Source organism: Nematolebias whitei, chromosome 5 (genome assembly GCF_014905685.2).
Source record: "Nematolebias whitei isolate Nwh7 chromosome 5, NemWhi1, whole genome shotgun sequence".
Taxonomy (NCBI): domain Eukaryota; kingdom Metazoa; phylum Chordata; class Actinopteri; order Cyprinodontiformes; family Rivulidae; genus Nematolebias; species Nematolebias whitei.
In genome coordinates, this window is record NC_056502.1 from 11443257 (window position 1) to 11455530 (window position 12274).

Sequence of the window (12274 nt, forward strand, 5' to 3'; positions counted from 1 at the left end):
AATAAAGGTACATCATAAGTGATATGCTACATTTTTTGCTAACTAAATTACATGAATAATTTTATTTCTTTTCACCTAATAATTGTCTATTTTTAAAGCACATAAACTGTTTAGTTTTACAAATAAGCTAAAAACTTTAAAAGCTTTACAAATTTATTTGTTAATAGAAGTAGTTTACTGAAGCCTCTTCTCTCACTGCTGAATGAAACGAGTTTTAATGTTGTTTTTGAACGCCCATTAGCGTTCACTTTGCTGTATATTTGATTAGAACTGCAGCAACTTGCTAAATGCTGCTCAGAATGGTGACTCGTCTCTAATCCAGATGTTTGCTGAGCGCCTGAAGGGTTCTCTAAAGGATTTAAATCAGGTGAGGACGGGCTCAGATCTTCAAGTTTGTTCAAGCAGTGCTCAGTGCTCTTCTTGGACATGCAGTATGTAAGGTGATGGATTATTGTCCAACATTGAGATCAGGGCCTCAGTGAAACTTGTAGATTTTTTTTTTCCTGTTTGCAGTATTTTTTTCAGAAAATTGCACAAGATTTAATTTTATTTGTTAATTTTCATTTTGAAGCAGCTTCAACTCTCAAATGCTTCTGAAAATATTTACAACGCTGTCATGCTGCAGTCATCCACTAGAGGGCAGTGCTTCAGTTCTTATGAAGAAGCTTTTGGTGACTGGTAGAAGTGAACAAACATTAAAACTCTTCAGCAGTGAGAGGAAACTGCAAGTGCTGCCTTCTACATTGAACATTTCAGTAAACTACTATTAACAAACATCATTTTTTAAATAAAATTTTAATTTTGAGCCGTCATAAAATGCTCTGAGTTCTGGCCACTTCTGCTCGTTTGGTAACTTGTGTCAATGCAAATCCAGAACATCCTCCTTTTGAATAAAAGAAAAACATGGACGTTGATACATCTTAGCCACAGGAACAGACTCAGACATTATATAAAGATTTGGTTTTGGTTAAAGTGTGCTGCTTTGTGTTTGGAAAGGTAAAACTGCTGAACACATGTGGACAACACCTGGAGCTTATCAGGCACTTCTAACATGCCCACAGGAAGCAAGTACTTTTAAAACATATGTTAAATAATGTTCATTTAGAGGACGCTTCACTTACATGAGAATTTAACTTAAACAAGACAAAAGTTGAAGTGCAAGAATTTGCAGACAACGTTATTAAAGCTCTGCATTCCAGCGTACAGATTAGAGTGGTCATGGGTCACTTGGGCCAACAAGGAACACCAATAAATCACAATAAACAGCTTTCACATAATCTAACTTCACAGATAAATATAGCAATGTTGGTCCTGAATGATAACTAATAAAGTGTAAAGTGAAGTCTTTGGGAGATTAGAGGTGAAATATTCAAGGTTAAAATTAAAAAAACGAGAAAATAATTAAACCAGTGATGTCGGTTTGCTTTTATTTACTTGGATAAAATCACATTCCTATTAGTTCATTCGGAAATCTCTTTAATAGGGTTACCATATTCATTTTTGCTGCTTTTATTTTGAAACATAACTTCCAAGTTTTGCAACTGAAACAACGGGAGACAGAAATCATAACAAGGGCAGCACAAGAGATTGAAAATGTACTGGTAAAATATTATGAATGTACAAATGATCAGTTTCAAATAGGACTGTGTACTAGGGATGCACAATATTATCGACGTGGTATCGGCCGATATTAGCGATAAAGTTAAATATCGGACATCGGCCATTCCATCAAAATAATTCACTGATATAAAAGGTGCTGTTTTTTTATATAATATATAGTGTTACATCATTTTCAGCCCCCTTTTTGGCATCTGCATTTGGTAGCAGGCCCAACTGACATAGACCATACACAATAACATAGTATTTTAATTCCACATCAGAGAAAGCTATGTAGTCTCTGTAAGTAGGTCTAGGGAAAAATTAGCTATTGGTATTGATTATCGGCCAAAAAGGTTTTAACATATCGGCATATCTGATATCAGCCAAAAATCCAATATCGTGCATCCATACTGTGTACATTAAAGTAAACCATAAACTAATCAATTCCAAGTCCCAGTCCTGTGATTAAGGTTGCGGTGATTTTCAAATATTCAAAGTATACTTAAAAAAGTAAATATGAAGAATTAATTCAACCATCTGTGATGGACTTGCAACCTAATCCAGGGTGTACCCCGCCTCCCGCACAGTGACCCCCCACGACCCGAAAAAGAAGATGCAGGTAAAGATAATGGATGGATAATTCAACCCTCACAAGAATTTTTTTGTTTAACCACAATGGCACCTGTGAAAGACACACCAAGTTGTTTTCTAATGGTGCTTTTCTACTCGGACTGCGTTTTCTGGCACACTTTAGCGCAACGCCCAGTATCTTTCTGGAATCGTAGTTTATTTTGAAAGGATGTTAGTGCAGAAACTATGGTTACCAGCAAACTTAGTTTTACTCCCCCTCTACGTTGATCCATCAACCCAAATGAAAGCAAAAGAATAAAAATATCTGAGGTTGGCAGAATTAACAGAAGCACATGTCTCTGCACCTGAATCCTTTTGGGATATGCAAAGAAAAATAAATTACAGACAAACTTGAAGAGTGTTTTGGATTAAAATCCCCATTCCTACTCATCTTGCACCCGGCTGAGAGGACAGGATTCTTAAGGACCTGAAAAGTGCTCTGATGCTTTCCTTGTTCTAATATAAAGAGGTGATCGTTAGGCCTGCCACAATAAAACAAATTTTGCTGAGCGATTAATTGTCTCAGAAATTACTACGATAAACGATAATATTGTTTGAAATTTGTCAAACCCAAATTTAAGAAGAAATGTTGGTTAATTTTTTTGTGTGTAGTACCTTTTTTTGACCACCGGATGGCAGTATAAGACTGTTTGAACCGAAGGATGGATAGTGAGGGAGCGAGCAGTGTGTCTCTTTAAGAAAAATGGGAGGGAGGCCCCTTGACGTGACATGGGCTGTCTCTCTTCAGTTCTCAAAATGGCGGACGCTAGGTGTGGTTTGAGCTCTTTAGCATAGCATTTGTTACACAAAGCTTTTAATAAAAAAAATCAGTAAACAGGTTCTCAGCTTCTTTTTGCAGAGAAAAACAACTTTTTCACGAAGGCACGGGTTTCAACTGTGAATGTTGGAGCTTCGACAAGGCAGAGGGTTTTTTTCCCCTCGAGGTTGGCCTGTTATCTTAGCTCGTAGCTTAGCTTCTCAGCTTAGCTGCTTTTAGCAATCCAAAAATGTGATTTTGGACAGTTAAAATGGATTTTGATGAAAAAAGAGAAAGGGAGGGGTCAGTGAAGAGCACCGGAGTTGAGCTTTTTGTCATCCAGTGTCTTCAGAAGAAAGAGAGAACGAAGAAATATTAAAGCTGATAAATGAAAATGTGGTCGACGATTTTCATTTATCATGTGATTGATTTATTGTTTATCGCGACAGGCCAGAAGATTGGAGCTAGTAAATCTATTTAGCGTGCAATGCGTTAAGATTTATACAAAATGAAAATCAATTTATCAATTCAAACCTAAAGTCCGCAACCATTTGAGAAGTTTCCCGAACTTCAGAGGTGATGCCAACTGAAACCACAGCGGACCCCTCATGCAAACCAGAACCCGTTCTGCTTCTGCAGCTCTCTGCCCTTTGAGTCCGGCAGAACTCCCTGATCTGACCCCGTTCTACATCAACGTCTTGGTGCATGGAAGTTGAGATGTTTCTGGCACCAAGATGGCTGAGCAAAAGAATGTTGACACATGTCATGGACTGGGGAACATTTAGTCAATTTTTCCTCTTTGCAGGATGTTACAGACGTGCCAAGAATTCTTGTAAATCAACAAAGCACTTGTGATAATTTCCAGCACAAACATCCAAACAGCGTGAGCGGTTCATTCGTCTGTATTGGCGACGAAATCCTATTTTTGTCAGCGGCGGAACTAATTCATCACACGAACGAAACTGGCCGTCCCAAGCTCTGACTTCGTCATCCCTGTAAACTCAGAACATCAGAGTTTTAGGAGTGGATGTTGTACACTCCTCCCAAAACCACATTACAGAGGCTGACACAAGTCATTACGGTCAAACTATGCGTGGGCATTTGAGCTGCTAGACGGCACAAACTACAACAGGGGATGTTGTGCTCACGCAGAATGGGCTGAAATTGGAACTCAACAGGAAGCAGCAACAAGGTTACCAAAAATAAAGCTACAATAATTCCTTAAATGCTTTCTTGCCATCATGGGAAAACAGATCTGCAGTATCCAATAGCGATTCACAAAAACCATTGAAGACAGGGAAACTGTGATCATGTTTTACTCGACATGCAAAAATAACACGAAACATGATACAGATCAACAAAAGAGCAGTCAGAGTTGTGCACCAGTTGATCGGTTTTAAAGTAGCCCATCCATGTGCAGGTACAAAACAACCAGCAGAGAGCTTTGACCAGTTGGAAATAGGCTTGTCACGATAACAAATTTTGCTGGGCGATTAAGTGCTTCAGAAATTATTGTGATAAACGATAATATTATTTGAAATTTGACAATAATTAGTAATTATTGTCAAATTTAAGAAGAAATGTTCGTTCATTTGTTTTGAGTGCAGTACCTTTTTTGACCATCGGATGGCAGTATAAAACTGTTTGAACTGAAGGATGGATAGTGAGGGAGCGAGCAGTGTGGCTCTTTAAGAAAAATGGGAGGGAGGCCCCTTGATGTGACATGGGCTGTCTCTCTTCGGTTCTCAAAATGGCAGACGCTAAGTGTGGTTCAAGCTCTTTAGCATAGCATTTGTCACACAAAGATTTTAATTAAGAACATCGGTAAACAAGTTCTCAGCTTCTTTTTGCAGAGAAAAACAACTTTTTACACGAACCGTGAATTTTAGAACTTCGACAAGACGGAGTTTTTTTCCTAAGGTCGGCCTCTTAGCTTAGCTCGTAGCTTAGCTTCTCAGCTTAGCTGCTTTTAACGATCCAAAAATGCGATTTTGGACAATTAAAATGGATTTTAAAGAGAAAGGGAGGGATCAGTGAAGAGTTGAGATTTTTGTCATCCAGTGTCTTCAGTAGAAAGAGAAAGATGAAGAAACGATAAAGCCGATAAATGAAAATGAGGTTGATAATTTTCATTTATCATGCGATCAATTGATTTTGTTTATTGCGGCAGGCCTAGTTGGAAACAACCAGATTTGAGGAGAACCAGCTCTGATAGAGAATCAAAAAGTGGCTTTCAATATAAACAGTTCAATAGCAGCCTTGTCTTAAGCAATATTTGCTGTTTTCTGAATCTTGTGAGTGCAACACTTCAAGATACCGGCAGGTTGTGCAAAGAAAAACCCACAAAAATGCCAACAAACACAACACTGCGCTGAATATCAACATTTACTGTAACTGGTTCTAATGTGGCAAATGGAAGTGCAGATGTTCAGCAGGAAGCGTTTTCAGAAAATGTAGGCAGAAGTTTTAAGCCATGCAGCTTTGTAAAGACATTTAAAACATTACCAGAACCTAATCAGCCTTCTGGAGGGCGTTAATCATTTTATCAGCAAATATACTTAAAACAGATTGTATCACAAAGTTTAAGACAACTCATGTTAGAAGATCATCTATGAGAGTCTGAGGCAGCAGCTACACAAAAACTATTATCTACTGAATAACATTCATCTAAAAACATTCAGCATGAAGGCTCTTAATTAAACATCCTTTTTTTTTTTGTCAAAAAAGATGCAAATTACGTTTTAGTTTGAAAACTACAAGATCAGTTTTGGATCACAAAAAGACCAGGTCAGCTTACAGAAAACCACAACCTGCTCCTTGTTGGTTAATTAAAGAGGCTAAGACCTGAACCAACCGAGCTACTCACGTTTGTAATCTTTACCAAACATAAACCAGCAAAAAATAAAAATCCAAGAAAATCCACAAAATCCAAGCTTCATATTAAAACTGATAAACGAAACAGTACCTGAAGTGGTGGAGGACACAGCAGGAGGGTCCTGGACTTGTTTGTTCCAGGCTAGTCGAGATTTCAGACCGCCATCTTGCTAAGTGCTATCCCCTTGTTAAAGCCACACACTGACAACGCCTTTTCATTAATGCATAGAACTAGCTTTATTTTACTTAAATAAACTAATATCACGCATATTGTTAAAACAAAATGTAATGAGCCTCCCACCAAGCTCAGTCTTGCATTAACAACTGCAAATGTCAACCTATCAATTTTATTGAGATGGTGTAGAGGCAGGGCAGCCGGCTTGGGACCCGAAAGTCCAAGGTTCGATCCCCAGTCACTGCACATCACGTGGCGTCGCTGGGCAGCACACCTCATCCCCAAAATGCCCCCCGGGCGCTTTCAATAGCTGCCCACTTCACCACCTGGTGGTGGATGGGTTAAATGCAGAGACTAATTTCACCATTGTATGGAAACATGCAGTGCTGACATTGTGATGACATTATTATTATTTATGTAACATTACCAAGTGTTGTCATTTAATTTTTTTTTTTTTTTTTTAGCTAGACCAGTACAAAACTGCTCTTTAAGTAGGTAATGAAGTATTGGTTGCATTGTATTTCAACCTTTAACCTTTTAACCTTTACTTTTTTTTTTTTTTTTTACTATTCTCAAAGTAGGACATCTGGAACGTACGGTACAAGCAGGCTGATATATTGGTCTGGGGGAAGTTGACAAAATAGTGAGCTGTTGCTGTGTGAATTATTGCACGTCTAACAAGAACATCTGAACAGAAAATGTTTAATTTGTCCATCTGAAAGACTGAGAAGGGAAAGATGGAAAGCTTCTGTAGGCTTGCTTTGCTCACCGTGCACACATATGTCTGGCACATTTTAATCACCGGTAGTTTTTGTTACTTTAGGTGTAATAATTGTCTAGAAATCTGTATTGCCTTGAGTGAATATGAACATGAAATATACTAAATAAACCTTTAGAAAAACATAGTACTGAAAACAGGCATGGGGTAAGAAATTATAAATGTTTTACATGTTATTTTATGTTTTGTTTTTTTTAATTGTTTAACAAGTACCGTACTATTACATGAATTAGATGGTGTGACTGTTCAAATTAATGTGAATTGATGGTCTTCATTTTGTCAATTATCTTATAAATTCAGGTCTCTCTTGTAAATGAGTCCTCGAGACTCAATGGGATTAACCTGTCTAAATAAAGGTTGAATGAATGAAAATAAACAGCAGGACGTTGAATATGGTGAATGTTAACATTTAATAGAAAGCTTTACACCTTTAAGTTATTAGAAAATAAATCTTACGTGGCCTCTTTGGTTTTGGTTGTAGCATCTGTGTAGCTCAACTCAGGCGACATGGTCGGGGTTTCTGTCTATATCCTTACAACGTTCTTGCATATACTTGAAGAAATAAATGAGTTAAAAATAAATTAATCTAATTCACTTTATCAGTTTTTCACAACAGTATTTTCAACCAAAGAAAAATGGTGGTTTGGCATCACGTAACGGATGATGTCACGCTGACTTGGAAAATAGCTTTAACCTATATAATGTAATATTTTCTCTCATAATTCTGGAAATATTTATTCCACATGCATGAAATGCCTATACACTAATTTACAATTTAGCACATATATTTTACCTCTAAATACAGGTTATTTTGCAGGAAGTAAAACAGGTTTGTAGTCTAATGCCCATTACTTAAGAATATATGTCAATAATTTTAATATATTTTCAGTTGTATGCTTATCCTCAGTACTTTGATTAATAGTAATTTTATCAATCTAGTCTTGAGTGAGTGGTGAGCCCAGTATTATTTACTTTTTAATATTATTTTTTTAAATAACAAATACTGGCAGAACATTGGGATCCTTTTAGCTGGTTTAGTTTATTTGGCCTGCTGCCATGTTGGCTATAAGAATGCCAAGTAGCACCTACCAAGATGGCAGCACACATTCTTGACTCATGCTCAGATTGAGCATTCCAGAGTGTTTTTATTTCAGTCATCTTTCTTTTTAGACTTACCATCTGACTCAACTGCCGTTTGTAAAAATAATATCACTAATGAGTTTCAAGTAACATTAATATAAAATTGAATTCTTTTGACCTTTAGGTCTCTTAAAAGAGACATTTTGAAATTAAAAGTGCTGCATTATGACTGAAAGCATTTATGCAAATGCACAAAATAAATACACCAAATTCAATGATTGTACTGTACGTGTATAAGTATTTGATCCCCTGCAGTTCCGTTTGTGTTTGTTAAACAATATAATTTAATTTTAACAACACACCGCCAGTTGTTTTCATAGAATGACATTTTCCCACAGCCTCATTAGTCAACAGATGATAAGATTTCATGGCAGACAAACGATTATCATTGCAATAGTGCGTTTTATTTAAAATGCTTCATTTCCCACTCTACATCCACACATCTTTCGTTTACCTCTGACAGTAAGCACCATATATTTTAATAAACCGATTTCACCATAAGTCCTTCAGTTCCAACATTCATACCACGTCATTTCCACAGAGGCAATTCAGCCCTTAAGGCACTTTTTGGTCCAGTTAAATGTAGACAGTTAACAATACAATGCTACAGTGGAAGTGCAATATCTCAAAGTTCAACTCTGTCAAAGCCACGTACATCAAATGTGGCACCTTGACTCTTTTGTTCCTCGTTTCACAAATCATTTTGTATCAAACACAGGCTCTCAGGCTTCGAGGACACCAGGTCCTTCTAAAGGTCCATATAACTCCCCCTCTGAACTCAGGTTTTCCTTCTAGTCTAATGTATCTTAGTAATAGTGTACTCTTCCAATAGTCCCTGTTCCCGTCCCCAGAATATCAGGCTGGCCATTCCTCCAGATCTCCCGGATGATTCGTTCTCTTTCTTCCAGCCGCTGTGCGCGCTCCAGCTCTTCGGCTGAGGTAAAGACGTTCACACTCAGAGTCCCATCTGATTGGCTGGTGTGGTTACCTATGGGGATTTCAGTGCTGGGCAACGTAACAGGTGCCTCTACATCATCCCCCTCTTCGTCTTCATCGTCGTCGCTCTCCTCGTCCTCCTCACTGGCAGCTTTTAGGTGTTTCTTTTCAGGCGTAGAGGGACTGGCGTTGGTCCGTGGCTTACAGGAGATGCGGATCACCAAGAGGCAGAGAGTCAGCACCAAGCCGAAACACACTCCAAGAATGAAGTAAAGGCCGAAGCTCTCTGGGTTTGCTAAGGAGGCAGAACAATGAAAATAAATAACTTCAGTTTGAACATCAAATTGGAATTTTGACAGAATAGCACACCAAAAATGACCAGACTATCCCATCAGTGTTCATTGCTCTGCTCTGAAGGGTGGCTTACATTTGATGTGTGCAAATGCAGCAATACTGTTGCTCAGGAGATCCATTTCTTTTTTCTTGACGTCCATCGTGGTTTTGACTTCACTTCTGTCACACCTGGAAAGCAGCCAACATAAAGCACACCACCTTTAGTTTGTCTCTTTATGTTAATGGTAAATGGTGCATGGACTGTACTTATACAGCGCCATTCTATTTTATTGAGATACTCAAAGCACTTTACAATCTGTGCCCTCATTTACCCATTCATACAGCAATCTACTATATTCAATACAATACAACTTTATTTACAAAGCACTTTAAAAACAACACAGTGTTGTATGTTTGTACGTATGTTAGTCCTATGAATGATGTTTGTATATCTTTACAAATATCAAAGTTCATCCTCAATAGTCCAGGTAAAAATCCAACAATGTTCAGTCAGGTCATCTGGACGGTCTCTTTTATTGCTGAGATGTTTTGTCCTTCATCCAAAGGACTTCATCAATCCGAAGAGCCACAAACAAATTATCGGGGTTTTATCTACTATGGGAGTGTGCTGCTTGTGAGAATCAGTTTGTTTGTGGCTTCTCGGACTGATGAAGTCCTTTGGATGAAGGCCGGAATGTCTCAGTAAAAAAAGAGACAGTCCAGATGACCTGACTGAAGGTTGGATGTCTATCCAAAGAATAATCAATGCATTTTCACATTCCTACACTGATGGGATGCACATCGGAGGCAATGAGGGCGTCAGCGTCTTGCCCAGGGACACTTCAGCATAATTATACTAATAATAAATAATATTGTGTTTTGTATTGTCGTCATAGTGAAATTGGCTCTCCGCATTTAACCCATCCACCACTAGGTGGTGCAGTGGGCAGCTATTGAAGGTGCCTGGGGAGCATTTGGGGATAGGGTGTGCTGCTCAGAGACACCACGAGATGTGCAATGACTGGGGATCGAACCTGGGACTTTCGGGTCCCGAGTCAGCTGCCCTGCCTCTACACCATCTTGGCCCCCATGTGACTGCAGGGCTGGTCGAATTGAACCCCCAACTCTCACATTGGAGGATGACTGCTCTAACCACTCAGCCACAGCTGCCCCCATAATGCAACTGGACAGCTATGTAACGCTCCAGGTGTTTAAAGTCCTTTAAACATTTTCCAGTGTTCCATCCACAGGAGCTGCTGCATTAGTTACGTCCACTGATGCTTCCAGATGGGTGGGGTGAGGCCAACAAAAGCTTCTCTGTGTTCCTCTTAAGGAATGACTTCATCTTGGATCATCATAATGCATTTGGCAAATGGTCCCACGGCTGTGCTGTTATCTTTGAACCATGACAACACTCCAAAGAACGAGGTCAAGAATCAGTTTTCCAAGTGGCCACAGAGGACTCTCACCTGCCAGATAGGACTCCTGGATCAGTTTATGAAACCTGAAGGGAAAGGGCGAGTGCGTTGTTTGGACGTTGTGTCCCTGACATTTAAGTAATCTACCCTTCCGGCATCCTCTGTGTCCGGTGCGCTCTATTGTGTTTGTGTTCATTCCTGCGTGCAGTCGGGACTCCTAACACTCTCCAGGAAGTTTGTCTTTCTAGAGGGAAAGATTTCCTAGGAAGCCATGGAGCCACATGCCTTCACTGGCTTTACTTTCTATCAAAGTCGATGAAGACTTTGCCAGTTTGTCAGGAACTTCCACCTCCTTGACTGGGTGACATCAGAGCGTTGCAACATGAGTGTGGCACCGGAAAACCACTCAGCTCAAAACTCAGAAGGCCTTTAATCTTTTTCAACTACTGTTGGCACCATCCCTTTTTAACACAGGCTCTGTGTTATGACTGTGGCTGTGGGAAAAAATAATCTCTTTGTGTGAAATGATGACGGACTCTGAAATCCTCCCACTCTAACCTGCTGCTCTCTAAATCAAACCACATGTCACAGTGCCAACACATGCATCGTTTAATGTCCCTTTAGCTGTCTAAACCACGTGTTACTGTTGGCCTTTATCTCTAAACTGCAAACATTTATAACTTCAGTGCTTGAGCTCGTTAACAATGTGACTTTCTCAGTAATTTATGCAGCATTTGTGCTAAATTGGAATATTTTAGAGAAATTCAAGCACAAACTTGTATGGATAACTTTGACTATAAATAAAACTTTGAAACATTTTTCTGTAAAAACTGAGGCAAATGTAAAGTTGAGTACACAGTTCAAGTAAAACGTACCACAAACAGAAAGCACACAGCAGATCTTCAGTCCCAGCTCATAATGCAAAGAGAAGCTGCAGAATGTATTAAAAGTGCTGCTGTTTTCTCCCCGTTAGATTGAAGCCTGTGATCTTTGGTCCTCGGGATCAACAGTTCATTTGGCCACCCTGAGAAAAGAGCAAACACACACACACACATGTCAGGCTACATTAGATCCAAAGTCAGAGGCATCTGCAAAGCAAACAGCAACAGACCTATCGGAGTCCTGGAATAGACATCAGGCTTTTCAGTTTTTAGTGTAGCTGTGCCCAAATGGGGTAAAACCCACAGAGTCTGCAGAACCACAGCGATGTTAAGGTTGTGAACTGGATTTTGAAGAAGCCAACTTTAAACTGGTTGGTTTATCATGGTTTTACTACCAATGTTTAAAAGCACAATCACTTCTGCTCATCAGCTGTGGAACATCACTGAATGAATGCTGACTCAGCATTTTCCCATTTTTATTTTTTCTTTGTTTTTTTTGCAGTCTACTGTAATTGTTTTGGCCAACTTTGTGATATTTTAGCCATTCATATATCAAAATGTTTATCTCATTTGAGGGATGGGTCATGACTTTTGGTTTTTGTAACATTTATATTTTTCAAAATAAAAACATTTCATATTTTTCTATTTTGTACAAATGTTCTCTCTCTCTGTTCATACATACATACATACATACAAACATACATACATACATACATACATACATACATACATACATACATACATACATACATA

At 38.8% G+C, this 12274-nt stretch overlaps 1 protein-coding gene across 1 annotated transcript in view; it reads right to left on the bottom strand.

The window, feature by feature from the left end:
• Positions 1-8577: 8577 nt before the first annotated feature.
• Positions 8578-12274, bottom strand: part of eva1ba (eva-1 homolog Ba (C. elegans)) — a 22511-nt gene continuing 18814 nt past the window's right edge. The window contains exons 2-4 of the mRNA XM_037676829.1: positions 11516-11664; positions 9317-9411; positions 8578-9184 (exon numbers count right to left, since the gene is read on the bottom strand). Of these exons, the coding sequence (XP_037532757.1) occupies positions 8760-9184; positions 9317-9383 (492 nt within the window). The 5' untranslated portion in view covers positions 9384-9411; positions 11516-11664 and the 3' untranslated portion in view covers positions 8578-8759. The remainder of the gene's footprint in view (positions 9185-9316; positions 9412-11515; positions 11665-12274) is intronic.